Source organism: Falco cherrug, chromosome 5, assembly GCF_023634085.1.
Source record: "Falco cherrug isolate bFalChe1 chromosome 5, bFalChe1.pri, whole genome shotgun sequence".
Classification (NCBI taxonomy): Eukaryota; Metazoa; Chordata; class Aves; order Falconiformes; family Falconidae; genus Falco; species Falco cherrug.
The window spans coordinates 23964972-23988875 of NC_073701.1; the positions used below are offsets into that span (position 1 = coordinate 23964972).

The window sequence follows — 23904 nt, forward strand, 5'->3', positions numbered from 1 at the left end:
CTCTTCTTTAAAGATTTTACAGCACTTTTCACAAGGTCTGCAGGTTAACCCTTAAGTCTTGGCCAAATTGTTTGTGCATCAGTGGTTTCACTGAGGTCCCAGAATAGCTTGTTAAACTCACCCCAAAACCAATATTCTCTTGAGCTGGCAGGAAATGGCATTAACGGGAAAATCCATTCGGAGTAGGTGAGTCACCTCTATGCGTTTGGGGCCAGTTAAAAAGTCCAGTTAGCCCTATCAGAGTCTGCAAGGGTAAAGGAAGAGAAGGGGAAAAAAAAGTCTTACCTGTTTGGGTATGACTTGGCCTCAGTGTGCCTGGAGGCAGTCTGCAATGCTTGCTACATCAAGTATCCTGCTAAAAAAGGAAAAGGAAGGGAAGACTGGAGCTGGGGGCTGACTGGCTGGGTATATCGGCTCTTTTCCTGTCTGAGCAGTGTCTCCAGCAGACTAAGAAATGCATGGATGCATTTGCTACTGAAAATAATTGACAAGATAAGAGTTGCTGGCCTGCAGAATGTCGGTGAGCTGGGGACGTTCAAGGCTCAAACTGTCATCTATTAGCACTATGAATCACACATAATATTTTTAGTTTTTCTTAGATGAAACAAAAACCTGGATTTCAGACTGCATATTCAGCCATAAGATTAGTGACAAGGAATTCACAGTGCTGTTGGTTTGCCACAAAATGTGAGAATGGATTCTCTTGAATAACCAGAGAACAGAAATATGCTCTTTGCACTTGAATTCTCACTTACCAGACTTGAGCTCTGCAGAAGGCTCACTGATTTTGGTTCTTCTATTTCTACACATTGTATAGCTCTTGTAGTCCTTGTTTTCAAGCACACTAAATCTGTTCTCACATCACAAAGCTTATCAGATCATGAGCCCTTTCACATGGCAGTGTCTTCCTAGCGATAACAAAAGTTTTCCGTCTATCTCACATACTCCATCCTATACCAAGTACAACCAATCAGTTCCATGTAGTGAGAAACAGGAGAAGAATCCTTGTGTCATTATACTGTTAGCATTTCTAACCAGTTAAGCAGCTAATTTTGAGGAATTTTTGATAACTTGAAAACATTCTTCCTCTCTACTCTTTGTTGTAGTGTTAGGCTGTTACGGGTCCATCTGCAGGGGAAAATCTGTGGAAATACGTAACTTGCACATTCACATTCTGATTCCAATGGGTAGATGGAAGTAGTCATCATCCTTGGATGTAAAGCTTGGCAAACTGAAGAGTAGAGCACTAGAAAAAGTTTGGAAGAGAAGTTGCGTGTTTTGGCTTAACATAAAATTGGGCAGGCCAAGTGGGTAGCCTAGTGGAATACTTTGCTTGCATATGATTGGCCTTTAGGACCAAAAGCAGCCTGATTAGTGGATGGTTTTGCCTAAGACCCAAAGCAACATTTTATATCTGCTCAGCATGATTCTGGTTATATCGAGACTCTCACCTTGAGCATTGGTCTGGTATTTTGAGAAGAACAGAGACAGTGCTTTGAAACTCTAGATTTCCACAGAACATGTGTCCACAGAAGCTTGTGGCTACAGGACATGTGAAGGCACTTTTTGTAAAGGTCTGGTAAACTGTCTGGGTAGATAGTATCTTTGATATCCAGTGTTCTAGCTCTGCACGGACAGCCATTTAAAAATACAGAAGATGCATTAGCAGAGTGATTCACATCTCTGTTTTTCCCTGAAGGCTACTACACTCAAATCTCAACGCTGGCGGATGTTCAGGAAAATGTGATGGAGTACCTGCATGTGCTCAGCCGTCCCATGGTCATCAACCACGACCATGACATTATTTGGACCGAAGCCTACATGGACAGTGCGGTAAGAACCTACAGCACAAGTCTTTGGTCAGCAAACGGCAGGGCCTATGGCCAAACTGGCAAAGGTGTTAGACACCCAGCTAGTATGTTAGGCATATAACTTGTTCCAGCTTCCCCTCTAAATATCTTATGTGTATCAGAATCTAAATGAAGTCCTGAAATTTATGTAAACCCAGGAGTTGGTTGATAGAAATTACTGGTCTCTAGCTCTGCTAAGACTCTGCTCACTCCTGGTGTTGAGATGTGTATGCACACTCAGGTCTGAATACTGAACCTGCAGTGACCCAGGAGCCCAGGACTAATCACACAGGCACAGCATGACTTAAGTAGTGCTTCTATGAAAGCAGGTTACCTTCTAAAGGATTATTCGCAGGAAAGATGATTTACAGCTCAGGATACAGGTCACAGAGATTTATTTCCTCCAGCCCAGTAGCTAAATGCATACCGCTTTGCCTCTCAAAGATACAGATCTCAGTTTGGGAAACAGGCTCACTGTTTCACTCCTTGAGCTAGCAAGGCCCAACATCACCACAGATGTGGGTAAAGGACACATCACAAAGGACCAGACAGTCAGCACCCCCGTGCCCCCCCTTTGTCTCAGGTCTGCCCTACGGGACGGCATTCAGACCATGGGCAGGTGCTGTTGCGGTGGTATGTTGCCGAGGCAGCCTTGAAATTCAAAGGAGTGAAGGGAAGGACAAAGTAGTAGACCACCACTGAAGGAACCTTTCCCTGCACCTCCCCAAATAGAAGACATTCCTCAATCTCAATCTCCAACTCTTTTTACGTCTCCAAAAGAAAAAAAAGAAAGTTAGTTCTTTTGGGGCTTTCTGTGCTTTCAAGGAGATAAAGGGTTTTTTCTCCTGTGCTGGACTCTTCACCCCAGAGAAGTGTCTGCATAACTGTGACAGCTACAGCTGACCAGAAGTCAGATTACCCTCTTCCGGAAACAAACCTGAGGTCTCAGGACTGTTTATACTATCTGAGGTGGGAAATCTTTTAGAAATATTGAGAGTGTTTCCATACAAAATCCCACTGTGGGACTGAAGTTATTGGCTCTGGTGTGGCCAGCAGCAGCTTTAGCATGTCTGCCATGGCCTTGGGGAGAACCCACAGTTTTTAAGTTTAAGAACCATGGTGAGAAACCTGAACTCTCTGAGCTGAAGTAAAACCAGGGGTACTGAGCCTAGCTTTGTAGCAGGAAATGTGGAAGTCCAGGTCACACATGGCAGTGCTTGATGTTATGCTCAGAGTCTAGACCACACAGACCCCAAGAAATACCTCTGAGGCAGCCAGGCTTGCACTGTCACGGTGCATAGATGTTATACTCAGGAGGCTCTTATGGGAAGGGACCATCCCACGCCACTGCGCTGTGGCTGACCATTGAGGCTGCAGCTGTGGCACACTAGCTCTATGAGGGTGACGTGGAGATATCTTCTGCTGCAGGAGCTGTGCCAAGTGAAAGCTGGGGACATGATACTTGAGTGTGCTAAGCAAAACCTCCAGAAATGCTACTAACTACCCAGCAAGTTTATTCTATTAGCAGGCACACCACCACTGGCACTGGCACCAAGGCAGCCACAGGGATTTGTTTGCTACACTTTTTTTGCTGCATCTCTTTTCTTGTCTCTTGGCTTGGCTGGCCATGCTCTTCCTCCACCCCAGCCTCTCCATCTTTGATTCATTCCTCCAATCATGTATTCATTCATCTGTTCATCCATGTCTCTCACTAGCTGCCACAGTCTGAGGAGGTAACTGCACCCCTGTGTTTTGTGAGCGTGCTGTCTCCCATGTGCAAGTTGGTGTGTTGGTGCCAGCACTCAGCCACAGCTGGCCTGTACATCTGGAGGGGGGTGGGGGCTGCAGCACTGAAGGAGCCCTCTTACACTCACAAGAAGAGAGGAAATGCTGGATGTACAGGAGAGCTGTGTTGTGCTGTTGGTTTGGAGTAGGTAGGGGTGCCTGTGTTGTGCAGTAGCTTAGTTCACTGGATCTCTTTTTCCATATGTCCAGCAAGCACCACAGAAGTTTACTTGCTGTGTGGTAGTGCAATTGCTGCTGTGAACGGCAAGTTTCCACAAAGAATCATCCAGACCAGTAATTCAAGCTGCCAGGCTCAAATCTTCATCAAGTGACTGTATAGATTATTGACTGGCTCCTTTATGGCTCCCAATATGTATAGTAATGGAGACAGGAGGTCATTTCTTGCCTTGCTACTTACTTGACCAAATAAGAGATGGGAGGAGGATGCTACTGGCATTGAGGGACCAGGTCCTTTTGATAGGCGTATTTGGGAGATTCCTTTGCATGTCTTGCCTGTTTTACCTCCTTTCATGTGTGTTTTTAGAGCACCTGTCTTTTGCAGAACTGTGAGCATCTGTTACCCCATTACACATGCATGTCCTGTATCTTCTGTAGAGATAGATCACCTTGTTTTATCTGTTTGGATCATGATTTTGTTTCTGTTTTTCCTAAGCTTAGATGGTTGAGTAACAAGTATATATAAGCAGGCTTCGTGTGTATTTGTGCATATTTTAAATATTTGCCTGTGGTGTTTTTCATTTGTGGTATTCATGTGTTTGCAATATAGAAGATACCTTGTTAGTGATTCTGCTTGTATTTGTGTTGCTTTTCTCTATTTTGTGCTCCTTGTGTTGATGGTTTTTACACTTGTTGTATAAGGGCTCGTGTCTACACTCCCAATACATGGTGGTTATAAATTGTGCCACCACTTCTGCAGGTACCTGTCTCCTCATTAGAACAGCTCTTTAATTTATCCTGCTTCAACACATTACACTGGCTTTCATCCCGTCCTCATCACCCCACACGAGCAAGCATCCATCTCATGACCCTCTTGGACACAGAGTATTGGAAAGTGCTGCCATCTTGTTTTTAAAGGGGTGTGGGAGGCATGGAGGCAGCTAATTGTAATCAGCATCTGGGGTCCTTGGGAATTCCAGTGCCTCTCGTTCGGGTTATCTGTGGTATTGCATTTGCTAACACACAGCTCATTGTTCTGTGGCAGCTCTTTGCATCTCAGGCTCAAAGTCTGTTGCTCATGACAACAGTGGCTATGCCAGTCTTCAGCAAAAAGAACGAGACGGTGAGTGCAACACAGGCTTCGCTTTCCTTCCAGCCAGCACAGATGAAAGGATGCAGCAGCCCTTCACGGGCTTTTAAAGCCAATGGATCTCTGAAAGAACAGCCGGCCATTAGGGACTGCGGTGGACCTCTGGCAGGATGGGCAGCTGATAATCTATCTGACAACATGATAGCCTGTCATTTCCTCTGAATGCTATTTCTTCAAAACACCCCTTTAAATATGACACTTCTCCCTGTTTTATCCCTTCCATTTTCAAACTGAGCCTAATTCACAGACCCATAAAGTTTCAGGCTGAAAGAGATCATTACCTTGTCTAGTCTGTGCATTTTATTGCAGACCTTTACATTTCATATAGACAGTTCCTTCTGAGCCCAATAACCTGTGTTTGGCAAAAGTGTCATTGAAGAAAGGCATCCAGCCTCAAGTTCTCCATTATTGTTTCCCACTCTCTGTTAAAAACTGGTGTCTAAATTCCACTTTCAATTTGTCTGGCCTCACCTTCTTGTCGTAATGGCTTTCTCTACTAGATTAAAAAGCCTGTACCCTTTTGGTATTTTTTCCTGGGAAGCATCTTCTACACTTCAATGAAGTCAAATCTGTCTGCTTTTTGATAAAATAAGGGCATTTCCTCTGAGTTTTGAAACCTTTTAGACACTGTTTTGCATACCAGTTCTAGTTTCTCAGCATCCTTTTAAAATGGTGGAAAGTGCCTTACCACTGCTGTACAAGGGACAAACTTGCTATCCAGGTCCTAAAAACAATTGTCTGCCCTCTCCACCCGAGACTAGCCTCAACCTGTATCAGCACAGCGCTGCACTGGGACCCTGTGTGTCATTTTTCCATCATGCTTCCCAGATGCTTATTAAACAACCAGCTTCCCATTTTGTGGGGATTTCCTGCATTCTTTTTTCCTAGATTAACAATTTTGTATTTGCCATTTGGTTTAGTTGACCCAAGTTGTCAACCGATCCATGTTGTCTTGCATGATTGCCCTGTCCTTATTGTTATTTACACATACTGAATGTAGGGTTTTGCACTCAAAACTTGTTTTCAGTGATTTTATATTACTTCTGAATCATAGTAAAAAATGCTGACTAGTATTGGGTTGAAATACTCCTCTCCATAAACACTGGAGCCACCTCTTTAGACTTTTTGAGGTACATTAGTTGGTTTTGAATGAACATATTCATACAAGCCTAGAGAGTATATGTGAGACTAGTAGGGAGGCAATAATGTGTATTCTGATAGAAAACTACCCTGGCCTTGCTTCTGAAAAAGGATTCTCCTTTGTTTTTAAGCGATCTCATGGTATCCTCCTGGGTGTGGTGGGCTCTGACGTACCACTGAGGGAGCTGTTAAAACTTGCTCCACGGTATAAGGTAAGACTGAGCTAATGCAACCTGTCATTTTGCACAGCAAAGTCACTAGCCATTCTTCAGTGGGCATGACTGAAAAATCATCCCTCTGCCTCTAGGAAGAACTATGAGCATAAAGCAAGACATGTTGGATGTGGTAATGTGTTGTTTCTATATAGCACATGGGAAATCATTCACTACTAGAAGCTCTTAGGTTGCTTCAGAAACACAAGGAATGGATGATCCAGTAGATTGGCAACAGATTGTGGAAACCTTGCATCTTGATGATCACCAACCTCAATCCCTCAGAGATATGAATCTGACAGCCTATCTCAGAGTTAAGTTTTATATCCAGTTCCCAGTGAACAAAAGCTGCCATGCCAACTGGCAAAAAATAAATTAGTTTCACTGTCAATATTCTTAGCAGAAAAACTGAGGACTGAATGGACTATAGCGAGCCAACTTTTGTCATGCTTAGAGGTTACTTTCTCCGGATCAGCACGAAGATTTCTTGGCAGGACAGTGTGCAGGAAGCTGGCTCTCACTCACTTGTGCTGTACCTAGATAGAGTATTCGCTCTCCAGAATTGTCAGTCCAGCAATTTTCCATTAACTCTATGTTCAATATATCTAAAAAAGTACATTCGTCCATAGGAACTCCCAGCAGAGGTGCACTGTTTCATTTGGTTTCTGCTGTAAATTTTGTGCAGTGTCCTTTTCTTCAATCAGTCTGCACACCAGGAGACAGCAAGCCCATCTGAGGATCACCATGAAATCAGGCAATTTGAGCCATCATTTCAAGTTTTCGGTTTCTCTTAAATAACTATCAGACAACTACTACCAGTTAGGCAGTTGTCCAAAATCTGATTGCTGAATACTCACAGGACTGAAAGTGCTGTCAGAAGCTATGAATATGTTTGGCACTTCCCCACATGGATGCAGGGCAGATCATTCACATGCAGCTGTAGGAAATGATCCATCAGGCAACCCAGGAACTGAGTGGCAGGGTGCATTCACTAGCATACAAAAGCTAACTGGTTTGGATCTGGGAGAACCTTGTCTAGAAGCTTCAATTTTTATACGCATTTATTTTCTCTATAAGACCAATACCTTTCCACCTTCCTCCCTCCACATCACTCAAAGGCCATGTATCATGATATCTTTCTTCTGGGCCAAGGAGGGACACTGTTCTTTCCTCCAAGAAATGCCACGGAAGGAGGGAAAATTATTTGAAGGATTTCTCTACAACAGAAGCAGGACACAACTTTCCAGAAGCTCTTCCAACATAAGACCAGTTCGGAAACCTATGATCCTGCACTTGAACCCCCTGACATACGGGTTACAAAGGACCAGTTCCAGAGTTACAGCCCTTGCAAGCTTGTACATTTATGATTGCACTTACTGGGCTGGGAAATTTCAGCTTTAATAGGCCAACAAGGAAGTTTGCTATAGTTCTGATCCAATGTCTTGGTTTTATTCTTACCACACAGAGCTGAGCTCAGTGTGCTTTGCATAAAACTGTTTCACATAGAAGGAGTCCAAAGTTTTTATCTGGGATGTGTGAAATAAAGAATTCATTCCCTCCAGAAAGGCACAGATGGATTGTAAATGGCTTACCTCCCCAGTTCCCTACTGTTATCCCTCCAGGATTGTCTCTATAGGAATATAAAGTTGCAACATTTTTTTGAAGATAGAAACCCTAGCCATTCTTGTTTTCCTTGAGACACCTCTTGTTTTGGCAAGCACAGGCTATCAGCAGATTTTTAGCAATTCAGGTTTTATCTGGAATTTGTATTATATATGGGCTTAATCTGAGTCATTGCTCTCTCAGAAATCTCCTGCAGATCAGGTCAGCCAGTGCCTGCTCTCTTTAGATCATGCTATTCCTTAGCAAGCATTTTAAGACTATAGGCTTGTACAATTGGCCTAGGCTAGGTCTGGTCTTGCCAACACTGAAACATAATGCAGAGCTCCTCTGAAGACTCACCAGGTTTCAAGGGAAGCCATCTGTGAGATTCATACTCACTTGTTTGTTCACTGCTCTGTGTGTGTAGTGACGGGCACACAGACCTGTCACCACTGTGCCGGTACTGTTTACAACATTCCCCATCGTTTTCCATTTTATGTGCAGCACTGCTGTGCCTGCTGTGTGGAGCTTATTCTGCCTCTGGGTGGTAATTGTCCACGAGGACAAAAAGACGTTAGGAGGGCATCTTTTTCTGAATGTGTACACAAATCAACTACCTGACCCATCCTTTTGTGCGTCCAGGCATAGTCAGCCTGCTCAAAGCAAGCGGCCAGAGATCCAGAGATAAACGGTTTGAGATGGACCCTACATTCTGCTGGTCAATACCTTTAAAAGGAAAATATTTCTGAATCCTGGTGGTGCCAGGGTACCAGTGGCATCCATTACACAGCAGTGGTTTTAGCTAAAGCACTGATTATTCTAATGCCTCTTTCTCCAGCTGGGTGTCCATGGATACGCCTTTCTTAACACCAACAACGGATACATCCTTTCACACCCAGACCTCCGTCCTTTGGTATGTACAGCTGTGAATTTGAAAACCTTTGCTTACTTGGAAACCATGACTTTCAGGGATGCTCCTGATTTCTTATATTTTATTGAATTGTGAAGGCTACCATGCTCTGATATATAGGCACCCAGGAGCATGAGGGCCAGAGAAATCAATTCCACGTACATAGATGTATATATATATGCAGACATATGTATGGAGCATAATGTACCCTGCCTGTCTGTCCTCCATAAGAGTGCACAAGGGCTATATTTGTATGCATCTGCTGTACTGTGGGTGCACATGTATCTGTGTCCATGCAAGGTTTCACTGCTAGGCTGAAGGAACAATTTCCCTTGCTCGGGCATATCTCCTACGAGAAGATTCAGCATGATTAGCACCCCATAATAGCTACCCAGCAGCTGTAGTGTTGGACATTTTGGGAATCTGAGGCTAGCAGGTACCACAAACCCTAGTAACATGGTAAGTCAGAGATAAATTAGAGACCAGTAGGCTGCGAAGACCTTCTGGAACTTGAGTCAACACAAGGACATTTCTCCCTCATGGTGCCACCTGGAGCTCCAGACCACACATCTGTCTGCAAACACACAGCTGGCCTCATTACTCAGATACCCAGGCATGCAATGATTTTACACTTCATACACATGCCTGTTGGCACAAATCCACCTGCACACAGCTATAAGCATTAGTGTGGTTACTGGCAAGAGAGAGGGCCACCACAGGGCTTCACAGCAGTGGTCTTCAAAAGAGGCAGCTTTGCACAGGGAGACCACAGGCACGGACGGGTAGTTACTTCAGTATGTGAAAAGAAGGGACACATTTTGTTTCCAGGATGGAGCACGGCAAAGCTAGGCGAGGGCACTGCTTTATCTTCCACGTAAAATTGGCCTCTCTTAGTCAGATTCGCACCATTCCCTTTACCTGGAAGATTACAGGGAAATAGCTCTCTTGCATCAGCTAGCCCTAGGTGAAAAGCCTACCGTTCTGTCAGTGGAGTCAAAGCCTAATTCTCCTCAGAAAAGATCTCCTGCTGGTATTATCGTGGTAACGGAATTACACTTTTAGCTGGGGGAAAGAACTGGAGGCAAGTGTATTGTGCTGATCTATTTAGAAGAATGCTGTCACAGAGGAGGTCTGTAGCCTTTACCTGGAAGTTTACCTGTGTTCCTGCCTGTCCTTTGCTCCTGGATCAGCCTCTCCCACTTGAACTCTCCTAGCCCTGCACTGCCCGCATAAATACATGGCATGAGACCAAGAAGGCACTTGCACCCAAACACTGCCTTCCTAGTCAGAAAATAAATGAGACACGCCTAGTTTTCAAATTACTTATCAATTCTTAAAGGCTTAGTTTAGAAAGTTAGTTATCTAGCCACTTACTTGGGTATTTTTCTTTTTTTCCCTTTTCTTTTATTTTAATAAATGCCAGTATAAAGAAGGAAAGAAACTGAAGCCTAAGCCAAACTACAACAGTGTAGATCTCTCAGAAGTGGAATGGGAAGACCAGGATGAAATAGTGAGTATCAGAAAGTGAATTTAGCTGCCTTTGTAGCTCCTTCTTTCTATTACTTTGTGTGCCTGTATGGAAGGGGTGGGGGAGCCGCAGGCATTCCTGTTTTTTTCTGTGCCTGACTGGCCCTAAGAGAGGTTAGTGCTCTAAAAGAGGACAAGTATGATGCTTCCCTACAAAGTGCTTGTCTTCATTCCCAGTATGAGTTTTCCTTCTCATGGAACGTGCAGGAAAAGCGCTGGCAGGGGGAAGGAATAACTTTGGAGGGTGCTGCAGGAAGCCAGTCTGTGTGTACTTGTTCCAGATGCTATCTTAATACAAAGCCAAGAGAACTTAGGAGTATGGTGGTGTCCCATGCACATAGTATGTGACATACAGCTGAAGCCACTCAGCTAATGAGGTCTGTAACAAGGAAAAAAGTACATTCAAAAAGAGACTGAAGCTTGTGGTCACTATTACCAATAGGTAAGGTGGACAAGGGATTTAGACACTTGAGGAAAAACAAATTTCCAGAACTCACCTTATTGCACAGGTGTGGAGGCACCAAAAAAACCAGCTTCCCAGAGGGAAAAGATTAGAAAATACCTTTTCTACTGTCTTTTGAGCAAAATTATTTAAAAGTGATAAACAAGATACAGTATGCACCTTAACACCTGGACATGGCTGCACTGCACAACTAGGAACCCAGATATAATGACAAGGTAGACAGGTTCCTCTGTGGCTGGTTTTCTTTTGCTCAGAAGAATTAGGGGAGTAGAGATACTTAAGTTACTAAGAACTGAATTTGGAGTAAGATAGAATTAGCCGTGGGACACACACTTCTGGATTACAGGGGACACTGCTGAGATAAATGGATCTGATACTATAGATATCCACTTAAACTGCTAGGACAAACAAACTGCCCAGCAAGAGGATCGAAGTAGCTACTGCTACCAGTGCAGGCCAAGTACAAAAGGACACACCAAAAGAACCTGGGAAGTGGAAGAATGGCAAATTGACAAATGAAACACAATGGAACTGGGTGTGAAACATGGAAAGCAAGACAAAGTAAGAGGCTTTACATGCAGTGGAACCACCAAGATGCAGGTTGCTAATGGCTTTGTGTGGGTTCACTGATGTCTTCTAGGAGCTCTGCTCCCATTACAATTTTCTCTCTCTCTGGAGCCACTTTGAGAGGTGTTCCTCTTTAGCCAGTTTGCTATTTAAAAAAAAATATTAAAAAATCCAGGAAACATGATGACTTTGCTGTCATATTTATTTGGCTAACATGTTCCTGCCTGACCAAAAAACATCGATACCTGAATGCAAATATGATGCAAAGTGCAAGGTTTCTGTCCACAGGCAATTAGAGTAAAACTATCCAGTGAAAAATAAAAGGCAAAAAAAGCATGAAGAACAAAGCTACTTGGTGTTCCTGTACTGCATCTTCCAGAATAAAGAAAGGTTGCAGTCACCGAGGGTACAGAGACATTCAGTGACACGATCAATATCTGCAGTGTGACTTCAGCAAGTCTAGAGACTCTCAAGATACACCCACTGCAGCAGAAAGCTGCCAACATTTCAACACTTAGATTTGCAGCTATGGTATTAGATCAATGACAGACTCAACATCAGTTGCAGTATAATCTCAGCAACACTAAAAAGCAGCAAATTCAGTCTGGAAAAATATGTCCAAGTGCTAATGATGTGTAATATAGCCAGCTGGTAAAAAGAAATCTAGGGGAGGGAAGATGGCACTATCTGGAAAATACCAGTTGATGCGTGATAATAGTATCTGGAGGGAGGCAGCAAGGAAGTTTGGGCTTTTGAAAAGCAACACAAGGATATTCTTAGTGTGAAGGGAAATCAGAAGGGTCAAGAGATCCTCCCCAGCAGCCTAGGAGCTGTCACCCAGACAGATTTTCTTCACCCTTGACATAACCACTGAAGAAGAAATTAGTCTGCAAAGATGTTGAAACTGAGTGGCAAAACACTTAAGATGTTGTGAGACCCCTCAGGTAAACTGTATGTCTCTGTTGGTTTGAAACCACACAAACAGGCAGGAGAAGGAGTCAGCAGCACTTGTTACCAGTGGTGGGGATGGCACAGACTCATTGCCCTGGAGCAAGACACTTTGCTGTTCGGGGTGTCAGGAACAAGTGCTCCAGCATGCACCAGAGCACCCCTCCATGCAAACTCTGCTACACACTTTTCAAAGTGGAGGCCAGCCGCTGCCAGAAGTGTCTTGCCTGAAAAGGACTGAGCATTATGGGGGCTCCCAGACACCAGAATTGTAATTGCCTTCTTGGCTGGGATAGAGTTAATTTTCCTTTTAGTAGCTGGTACAATGCTGTGTTTTGGATTTAGTAGGAGAATAATGTTGATAACTCACTAATGTTTTTAGTTGCTGCTGGGTAATGTTTATACTAAGTCAAGGACTTTTCAGTTTCTCAAGCCCTGCCAGCCAGAGGGCTGTGGGGGCACAAGAGATTGGGAGGGGACACAGCCAGGGCAGCTGACCCAAACTAGCCAAATGGCTATTCCATACCATAGAACGTCATGCTCAGTATATAAACTTCAGGGAGTTGGCCAAGGCCTGCTTACCACTGCTCAGGGACTGGCAGGGCATCCAATAGTGGGTGGAGAGTAATTGTAACAATTGTATAGTGCATCCCTTGTTCTCTTTTCTCCCTTCCCTCTGGATTTTACTCCTCTCCCCTTCTCTTCCCTTTTCATGACGATGATGATGATGATGATTATTATTATTATATTAAATTATTCTTACCTCAGCCCTTGAGTTCTACCTTTTTCCCAGTTGTCCTCCCCATCCCTCGGAGGCAGGGACAGGCAGGGAGTTAGCGAGCAGCTGTGTGGTACTTAGTTGCCAGCTGGGGTTAAACCACAACACTTCTCAATGCCAGAGAAGCTGAAGCTGTTGAGGAAGAAGCAGCAAGCCTGGATTGCGGCACCAGCCTACAGCCACTGTCACTTGGGGGCTGGGCAGAGGACAAGTAGCCTGCCTGCAGACTAGCTGGAGCTGAGGAGATCCAAGGAGATCTGTTATCCACTCATTTACTTCTCCACTGCTTTATGGGGCAGTGAAAGACACCTGACATTCAAGAAGATATGGATGAAACAACAATATCTGAACTAAACCCAGAACCCATAGCAAATACTGCAGGCTGTCAGACCAGATGAGCATATGTCGTGGCTCTGGCAGGAGGTCAAACACTCTTAGCCAAAAAGGAGTAATAGTACCAGTCAGTGTTTTGATTTCCAAGGCATGGGCCTTGGGAAACACAAGCTTTATATTCTAGGTCTGTAAATAACCCACATCAAGCAGTCATCATAAACAAAACTGTGGCCTTGTAAAGCAAATGCAGTTGAGACTGGCCAGCACCTGAATGGAGGCCTTTCTCTGGAAGTAAGGAAGCAATCTGTGCGAATGAATAAGTTACTTCCCACCTTTTTTTCTATCCAAGCTGAAGTAATAGGCTGATATGCTCTGGCAAGCTGGACCTAAAGTCAAAGCCTCTGCGCTTGTGGAAAAATTCCCTGGCTCTTTCTTGCAAGAGGCTGAGAGTCGATGTGAAAATTACATTTTGCCTTTGGAACCTGGATGGAATAAACTGCTCTTCTCACTGCTCTGCTATCACAGAGTCTTGCTGTGCTGTGTTAAACAGCTGCTTTGCCGCACCTTAAAAGTTGTGCAGAATACAGCTTATAATCTATAAATCAGTTTTGAAATGTCAAAGAGCTTTGGAACTGGTCTGGGGGAGTTAGTGGGTGTCTCGGTTGCCTCCTCTTCCAGGCTCTCAAAGCACTGTGCTAACGGCTTTCTGGCTGCCAAACGGTCTGAAACTTGGACTGGCAACTTCATAGCTTCCAGATCCTTTCTTTTTGCTAAAAAGATATATCAAGTTTTCAGCATAAGCCATTATTATCCTGTGTCACTTAGCCTGACTGAATGAGGATCCTGACCACTGAGAACAGGTTTTCATTTGAAGCAGCAAGAAAGAGCTGGGGGTGGGGGTGAACCCACAGTCACTCTTTTCTTCCAGCCCCTGTACGTTAATGACAAGCAGCTCTATTAATTCCTATCCTGCCCTGACTGGAGACACTAATGCTAATCTTGTTCATCTCTGCAGCTGAGAACTGCCATGATCAATGGGGAAACAGGCTACCTCTCTATGGATGTGAAGGTCCCTGTGGATAAAGGGGTAAGAAATTATCCTTCTGTTAGGTCACATGAGGGAGGGGATGGAAGTGGGTGCTGAAGAACCACGAAGGATGTGGTTTTAATTCTCAGCATTTCTGAGTGTGCGGATTTTATTGTTTCACCGCATACATAACACGTGCTAAAGACATAAAATAGAACATCATTAAAACTGCTTTTTATACCTACCAGCACTCTGCTCTTACAAAGGTATTGGAAATGCCTCACAGCTCCCTGCTTTCTCCAGGCAAAGCCAAAAAGCATGTTGTTCATTGTTTATAGGGCTGTGAAATGAATCAGAGATCTTCAAGAGTTTAGAATGGGGAAGACTATGTTGAGCTGACCTAGACAGAAAGAGGTTTTGAAACCACTTTGAAAACACTCATGAAAACTTTATCCCTCACTCTGTCAGAATGTGATTTCCTTTATCCAAGTCCAGGATTAAATTTCTATGCAAATATTTACAGACGTTTTATGAAAAATCCTAGTGAAATGGAGCCTTTTGAATGTTCCCTACCAGCTCTAATGCAGGGTTACACATCTTCACTTGGAATCAGTGCAAAATTATCTTGTACATTTACATTCACTGGTACTTTTTCATTCAGGTTTATTTAACTCTCCTAAAGATTTTGGCTTTCATCATTTCCTGTTAGGAAGTATTCCAGAGTCCTGCAAGTTTCACTGCCCAGAAGACTTCCATATTTCAGGAAAATTTTCCATCTTTTATAGAGAGCTTTTTTTTCAGCAATCAGGCTGGCTGAACTGTTCCCATGCTAAGCCACAGCCATCACCAATTCCAATAAACTGCTCACAGCCACTGCTGAAATGGTGCCATTTCCTAGTGAAGACACCCCTCCGTTTCCTCCAAATGGTTGTACTGCTAGATCTTGTAACTAAATTCTCTTTATTTTTGGTGTTTGCAACTATCAGGTACCTGTCAATGGTTTTGCCCTTCCTCTCCTGGGCATTGCCAACACCTGCATTTGAAAAACTTGCCCACTTTTCAGTCCAAGCAGTTCAGCAATTATTTTTGTTTCCTTTGCCTCTTGTATCATTGATGCACAGGTACCAGGGCATCACTGAATTATTTGAGTACGGTTTCCCTGTTGCTCTGTGGACAGCATCTGTTCTCTGCAATAGGAGATTTCTGAACAAGGAGCTCCAGATCTCCTTTCTGCTGTCCCTTCATTTTTTTTCTCCCTCCCACAGCTGTGCCGGAAAAGCTGTCTTGGTTTCCGTGTTAGCTATTTTTTCCAGTTGCCATTTTTTCACATGAATCCCACTCCTCTTTTTTGTCCAGTCTTTCTAATTTTTAGGGCTGTTGGGACTTTTTCTCAGTGTGCAGATAAATACTATTTTATTTTGTCTTACAGATCACTGTGCATAAAGGCTCCTAAGACAGTCTATCTTTGCCTCTCATTAAATCTTTTTCCCTTGATGTCCTGTTGTTTACCGTTTCTTTTTGTTTACAGTACTGCAGCTGGTTCTCACTCCACATCTTATTTAAGTCCACTTTAACTGATTCTTTAGAATAAAATTTCATGAGAAGCTGTTTCAAGTGCTATATATAAATCCAAATACATTGCACATCCTTTATTCTGTTTATTCACTACCTTTGTTATTCTGTCAGGAAAGCAATCAGGGTTTTCCAGCAAGATCTGTTCTTTGTAAGCCTAGATCGCTTATTTTGCTAGCTTAACCTCTTTCTCTGTCTCTGTGCATCCTCAATAATGTTTCTTCTGAGTCATCCAAAGATGCCTTTTTAGTTCAATACTTTAGGGACATCTTTCTACTCCCCTACCCAGGAAAAAAAATAACAAAAAGTAGCCTTGGTAAGAGATATTACCTGTTTTATTCTGCAACTCTGCAAGCTTCATGAAGCATAAGAGGAGACTGAAGCTGAGTATGTGACAGTTTTACTATTCTCAGAATACACATGGAGTGGGGACCAGAAGTAAAACTTGGCGATTCCCACTTGTACTCTGCTAGCTGATGAAGCAGAGCGGTGTTGAAACAAAGAAAGTGCTGACAGAGATTTGAAACAAAGAGAATGAGTTAGGCAGACTGTAGAGAGAAGGGCTGAGTCAAGGGGATAGAAATTATTCTGTCAGCCACACAAACGTTGATGGCCAGGTTGATCCCAGGGAGGTACTGAGAGCAGAGTGAGATAGAGAGGGAAAAGCAAGGGCCAAAGACAAGGGGTGGTTGTTAGTGAGATCTAGTGGCAAAAATGCCTTTGCTTGCACCTAGGGTACAAAACGGTTGTGACTGTGAAAGCAAAATAGCAAGGAGATGGGTAGAAGCTGTGGCAAACCACTGATAATGGCATTAGCCAGGACTAGCTGCCCAGTACAGTGACAGTACCAAAACTGGAAATACATGTGTTCCCAGACCGCAGGTGCTGGTAGTCAGCTATCACTGTGTCAACACACCCATGTTCTCATCTTCTCCCTTGCTCTGCACTATGTAGAAAAGTCCTGCCTGGTCATGCTCAGCCCTGCTTGGCTCAAGGGTGCCTCTGCTTCTCTTTCTTCCCATGGATAAGTGGTGATGCCTCCAGCTATCTTGGGGAGAGCTGGCCAACCATCCCTTCCCCTAGTCCAAACAGGGGTTTGACCTCCCTCCCACCAGATGCAAGTGCTAAGTGGCTGCATGTGCAGAAGAGGGACAGGTCACGGGAACAAAGGATGAGCAGAACAAGCCCTGCTGAAGGAAAGAGTCTCAGAGTAGTGGCACCTCTGGGCCATTTTCTACTGCACCCTTTCCTTCAGGGACAGGCTTATGCCCCCAGGTCTCGTTCTTCCCCATGCCTTCCCACCTCTGCCATCAGATCAGACTGGCAAGGAAAGGGAGGCTTAATACCTCTTGTGCCTTCCCGCAGCCACCAAAACACCACCATGCCATGTTCCCTGGGGATATCACAGCACTTTGGGAATATCTCAGCTCAGCAAAAGACTTGAACCCTGTTTCTCAGCAGTACACAACTGCCATGCTTGGAGAGAGAAGGGAGGGAAGGGGTTGAGCCATCTGCCACCTCCTCACCTAACAATAACCCCATCCCAATCCCCATCAGCCCATCTGCTCTGTGCACAAACCTGGGGCACGCTGTGGAGCTGGCACTGGCTCGCCCTTCCTGCCCCGCTTCACTTCTACTGCTGCACAACACGAGCAGGTTAGAGCCGGCACGGCTTTCCCTGGGGAACACTGAGTTTTCTGTGTTCACTCCCTGTCTCCCACACACATCCTCTCACCTCGTTTTCAGACTGGGGCTGGGATTTTAAACATATTAGGGTTCATATACTGGCATAAGGGTTGGATAGAAACTTTCCAAAAACTATTCTCCTTTGGAAAAGAGTTCCACTGAAATCAACACTTTCCTACAGGAAAAGGCCAGTCTGGCAAACAGCTGAAGTTCTGAAGCAGCTTTCAATAATCTGAAATGACTTCAGTTGAAATGTCAGTCTGAAAGAAATATTTTCATGTGAATCAAAATGGCTTGGATTTGAATCAGCACTTTTTTTCAATTTGAAAATTTAATTATTTTTTAATGACATTTTTTAACAAAATCAGAATATGTTAACGTTTTGTTCCAGTTTGACATGAAAGCAAATGTCAGGAATATCAGCATTTCCCACAGGAGTGGGGAGACGTGGCCTCAACTGCCCACCCACACAGTGGGTAGGTTTGCTATCCTGCCTCTCCTCCAACCCACCTCTCCTTCCTACCTGCCCCGCTGAGCCCCCCTTCTGGGAATGATGATGATGTGCAAAGCCATCAAGGATGCTCTGTATAGCAAAAGAGCAGCAGAGCCCCCAGTGTGTTAAGGATGCGGGAGGGAAGGCAGCTTCCCCCCACCCCTTCCTGCAGCCTGTGCAAGGAGCCCTAGAGCAAAGAACGGTTTAACTGAAGCCCTAGATGGAAAGATAAAGTGGCTGCCTGGATCCTGAAAGTCACAAGTTGCTGAATATGCTGAATACTGCACATTCATCCCTGGCTCCAGCCAGCCCTAGCAGGGTGTGAAGCATTGGTAAAGATCAACTGCTTTTGCTTAGCCTTGGGGACCTATATCCCAGGTCCCCATCATCACTATGCTCTTGGTCTGTCAGATGGTCTCTCACTTTCTTATTCATACTGTTATTCCAGAAACGAGTTCTCTTCCTCACCAATGATTATTTCTTCACGGACATCAGTGACACACCCTTCAGGTGAGCAAGGACTCGCATGACACCAATACAGTGTATTAGAAGTCTGCCAACAGTCTGCAAACTGGTCCCTTCGTAAAACTGGCTACAACTCATGAGTAAAGCAGTGGGAATAACTGACTTCTTTGTTCCTATAGCTATTAAAATATTGTTTGGGGTTAACTCAAAGGGAATATTACAATTTGTCTGAAGTTCAGAGTCCAAAAGCTGTACTTCTGGTGAAGCACGTTGTTTCATTTCAGAGAAGTGAGATATCTTCAATTTGCAGTTCTGCTAAATATGTTTTATGTTCTGGTGTATGGTGCTAAACAAAACATTGTTATAAACGGAAAGTTATAAAACATCACATAAGAAATCAAGCAAAAAAAAATAAATGTTTTTTCCCCAGCTGAAATGGTTTGAAATTGGCACAAATTTGAGAAATGTTGTTGTCCTAAACATTCAACATTAGCAAAAAAAATTGTCACTGAAAATGTCTCATAGCTCAACAGACAGGTTCCTTGGCCTTTTGCGCTGAAGCTGGATCTCACTTAATCCTCTTTTGATGATGTTCTTTTCTTTAATAGCTGTGGAGGGAGTTAATGGCTTTAAGGGTTGTAATTTCAGGGAACGCAGTGTCGTGTTTAGGGATTACACCTCTTCTTGCTGACAAGCCCTCTGGTTTTCTTCCTACCTTCAGCCTGGGTGTTGTACTGTCCAGGGGACACGGGGAGTACATTCTGCTGGGGAACACTTCAGTGGAAGAAGGTAGGTTAATCTGAAACAGCTACGCTGTCCTAAGGGACAAGGTAGCTACTCTGAACTTCACTGCTTCACTTCCCCTTCACAGTATGTTTCTGCCTGTCTGCTGCCTAACTGAATGCCCCGTGTGTTATCTGGTTTCAGGTTTGCATGACCTGCTCCAGCCAGACTTGTCTTTAGCGAATGAATGGTAAGTGGGGGAAATCCTGTCGATGACACAGGACTTTGTCATGAGATTTTGGCAAAGTTGCCAGCAATTTGGCTTGAGTTCACCACCCTCCGTGGTCGAGAGAAAAAGCAGTGCTGTTCAGGGGCTGTACCTGCAAAGAGACTGTCTCCAGGCAATTCAGTTCCACCTCTTCCTTTGGGAGACGCATCAAGGCCTGGCACATCCCTCTGCTAAGAAACATCTCCTGAGATTTATCCTCAGTCTTCTGCACTCAGACTCATTTTGTTCCTCCTTGCGTTGTTCAGAATTGTGCTACAAAACCTACAGCATGTCAGACCTGTCAGAAAATTTTGTTGCAAGCTTGGCAAGAGTTTGAAATGTTTTTTCAAATCCTAGCTTATTTTTGGTTAGCATTCTTCTGAACTGAGCCTAGACCTAATTTCTAGTGAACATGGAGGTGATTTATGGCCCCTGTTTCAATAGCCAGCATAATTTATGGTTTTGCTTGGTTTGGATATGAAACAGGGTGAAGCATGGCACTTTCCATTTATTGCTGTGAGGTTTGGGATTTTCATGAACCCAACATTCAGCTACACTCAGGCACACGAACCCAGCCTGTATCAAAGCCAAAATAACTATATTCAAGCCCTGCAGCCCTTCACACCTCTCATTGCACTGTCAAGTTTCACAGGCAGTGCATTTGTGACACAAGCAGTGACTTCTCCTTCTTCTACTCTTAACTTGGGGTGTCAGCTTACCACACTTTACATATTCATTTCTCTTAGACTCCTCTCATAAATCACTCCTTTCAGCCCCTCTGTGAGTTGTAAATCTCCCTTATAACCCCTTCCTCTCCCTTGTCCTGACAATGAAGTGGTCAAAACTGGAAGTAGAATTAGAAGACTGGTTTCTTCTATAATACAGAGCATTTGTTAATATATTCTCCTGCTTCTCCTCAAACTGTGTCCTAAGGCTCCTGCAGCTGTGTCCCTTTGGGACAGCTTTCATTGCCACCGTATCATACTGCAAGATCGTTCCTCATCTCACATTTTGTTTCTGTCTCTTGCTTTTTCTGCTCCCAGTCTAGCCTTACCCACATTACACATGACTGCTTTTCAGGTGTCTCCATCACATTGTTTTGTATACACAGATACAGGTATACACCTTACACAACATATAATGAAGAAAACTGCTGGAGGGATTTGGGAGTGCTATGTAACATTGTGAGCTTATGCTGGAGAACATAACAGCAGCCCTGCTAAGCACAGCAGTCAGATTAATTGGTGTTTGGTTTATTGGTAGGGTTTGACTTAGAGCCACATTGTTAGATTTTGAGCAGGCACAGCACACAGCAGCCATAAAATCTTTGCAGCCCAAGGTTTCTCACTGAATTTTTGTTTGCAGTTATTATTTTCCAGAAGCATTTCCTTGACTGTGGTTTCTCTTTGCCCTTGTGGGCTTCTTCTTCCCTCCCCACCAGGATTTACTGCATCACTGACATTGATCCAGACCACCGGAAACTCAACCAGCTGGAAGCTGTGATCCGTTTCCTCACCGGAGAGGAGCCTGACCTGGAATGTGAGTCCCAGGCACTGAAAGGGCCCTGTTGGCGTTTTCCTGTGCCCATAGTGGGGGAGAGGGGACTGTGACAAACCGATTGGTGTCAGACTGAGCTCCTGTGGCACTTGCTCACACAGGCAGGACTGAACTCTAAGCCCAGCTTAATTCACAAGTGGAAATGAGCTGAGGATCCACTTCCTTGTCTCTGTTGAAGAAATTTTTTTCCATTTCAATCTGTCACATAACTCGGCCTTGCTGAAGGTCTCAGCATAGGAAATACTAAAAAGTGGATTGCTTGATTGGAGCCTGGCAGGGGCTGCACACCATATTTAAGACACACTGACCAGCTGGGCTAGTGGGGACAGTGGCAGGAGGAGCCAGAAAAGCTGCTGTGACTACTCTGCTCCCCAGGGCCCCAGCCAGCATCCTCCGAGGGCTGCACAGTGCCATCTAGACAGATGGGTTCTTTCAGAACATGGATTATTAATTTTCTTTTCCAAACACAATTGGTAACTAATTCAGGGAAAAAATTGTTACAGAATTACTAGCTTTCCTGCCACCACCACTGCTCATCCCTTGCAGCAGGTCCCATTCTCCAGGTGATGTGTAGCCACACAAGCAGCTGATATAGCACCACTACAGAGTGGGATCTCTGTCAGGGGGCAGAGGTGGGCAGCTGTGCATGGAAACTCCCTACAGCAATTTAGCTTTAGGTTGTCCTTCAGCCCATCTCACTCTCCATGGCTTCAGCCCCCTTAGTTGTGCCAAGTACAAGCTTTTGCATGTAATGCTCCACCTGAGAGGTACAGGCCTTTGGCACTAGGATGGGAATCTCTTGAAACTAAAATCAAGTGTAATCCATTAATTGTTCCTCTCTCACACAGTGTGAGCAGACCCCTCCTGACTGTTTGGAGCAGGCTGAAAAGAGGAGATATATGAGTTAAGAGTCTGGCATGGGTGGGGGCGGGGGAGGAGGAGGAAAGCTTCAGGGGGCCTGAAAACATGAAGACTTGGAAGTGCTGTGGAGGAAAATCAAATATGATTTGGACACATCCTAGACATGTGGGGCCTGGCAAGGCAAAGAGTTTGCAGGGGAACTTGTCTGATGATCTCAGCTGGAACATCTGTTCCTGTGCTCTCTGCCATCCAGGGTGAAAAGTCCTGTTCTCAGCCCTGTAACAGGTGGCCTCTTTTTGTGCCATATCGCTCCAATGTCCTGGCTAGGCAGGTGCTCCTTAGCAAGGGACTCTCTAAGACATCTAGGGAGGAACATGTCTTTCTCTCCTGATTTTTGTTCTCCCTTCTTAGGTGATGAGGAGTTGGTCCAGGAAGTGCTGTTTGATGCAGTGGTTACTGCACCCATGGAGGCCTACTGGACAACATTAGCCCTCAATATGTCCGTGTAAGTGTATGAGAAATAAATATGGGTAAAACACCATTGAAGATGCATCTCCAGATGCTATGGGCTTATGCAGTGCCCAAAACCATCACAGACCCTTGCACAGCATATAAGAAACCTTAAAAATAGCTCAAAAAGCTGATAGAAATAGCTCAATAGCTTTAGAAATAACTCAAGACGTATCTCTCAGGAGCTGACTTCAGCAGGCTGGCCTTCTCAGGAGAGCTTTTAGTTTGGTGAGGGATTTTTTTGGTAAAGCAACATGAACACAACTCATGTCTGAATATCACTGGAGGACACCAGTGATCCACATATGCCACTGCAAGGGGTATTCAGCATCAGTTCTTTGCAGCGCCTAACTCAGATGCACTGCATTTTCCTCTCTAGTTGACAGTTTGGTATCCCAGAGCACCTGAGAGCATTTCAGTTTAAAGTTATGAGTTATTTCCCCATGCATCAGTTATGCCTTTGAACGGCAGCAGCGTGGTTTGGCTTGAGTTCCCACATGACTGCAGCAGAACTTCCATCTCAGGTGGAAAGGAATTTGCTCTTTAACAAGCGCTGAAGAAAAAGGAGTTTGATCTTGTCTCTATTGGTGATGCCTTCAGATCGAGCCTCAGGAAGGGAGTGGACAGGCTGGCTTCAATAAACAACTTTCTACTTTATTATTTCCACTGAGACACCTGTTGCGTGTACTATCTAGTATCATGTCATACAGATCTTCTTTCAGCAGATAGTATGTTACTTACACAGATGTGTGGCCACAGGACTCGTGTCCCCATTTCAGTTACAAGGATCCCTACCACTAATAGAGTGGTAAGCCAGTGGCAACCATGCTAACACACCCAGTTATCAACATATCTTTAACAACCACACCAACACACCCTTCTCACTTTAAGGCCACCACACTGCAGCCGGCTCTTCACCATGTAGCTGTGCCCTTGATACCTCCATCAAGATGTGTCAGAATCAATCTACTGCTTCAGAGTCATTGTGCTACCCTGCCCATTCTCAAACATCCCTGATACAGCTGGTCTCTCTCTGCAGTTCCTCTTCCTCACTTCAGCCTCATGCAAGCAGCATGGGGCAGGGCTAGCAGGAGGAGAGGAGCTTATGGTCTACTTACAAGAGAATGAAATGAGCAAACCTCAAAGGTGTGAATCTAGGTACAAGTCTAGGCCTGCCAATTGTTAGCCAATAACAACCTGTTGCTGTTAGCAGGGAGGAGCCAGTGTCACTCTTGGTGTCAATGGGTTATATTGCAAGTGAGCTTGGGACCACATCTCCAGGTATAGCTTCTAGTTTGAG

The 23904-nt window shown here is 44.4% G+C and overlaps 1 protein-coding gene across 1 annotated transcript in view; it reads left to right on the forward strand.

Moving 5' to 3' along the window:
* Window positions 1-23904, forward strand: part of CACNA2D4 (calcium voltage-gated channel auxiliary subunit alpha2delta 4) — a 131238-nt gene that overhangs the window by 34029 nt on the left and 73305 nt on the right. Inside the window, exons 13-23 of the mRNA XM_027807649.2 lie at window positions 1700-1833; window positions 4858-4935; window positions 6234-6314; window positions 8755-8829; window positions 10250-10336; window positions 14458-14529; window positions 18669-18730; window positions 19407-19474; window positions 19613-19658; window positions 21118-21215; window positions 22506-22599. Coding sequence (XP_027663450.1) covers window positions 1700-1833; window positions 4858-4935; window positions 6234-6314; window positions 8755-8829; window positions 10250-10336; window positions 14458-14529; window positions 18669-18730; window positions 19407-19474; window positions 19613-19658; window positions 21118-21215; window positions 22506-22599 — 895 coding nt within the window. The remainder of the gene's footprint in view (window positions 1-1699; window positions 1834-4857; window positions 4936-6233; window positions 6315-8754; window positions 8830-10249; window positions 10337-14457; window positions 14530-18668; window positions 18731-19406; window positions 19475-19612; window positions 19659-21117; window positions 21216-22505; window positions 22600-23904) is intronic.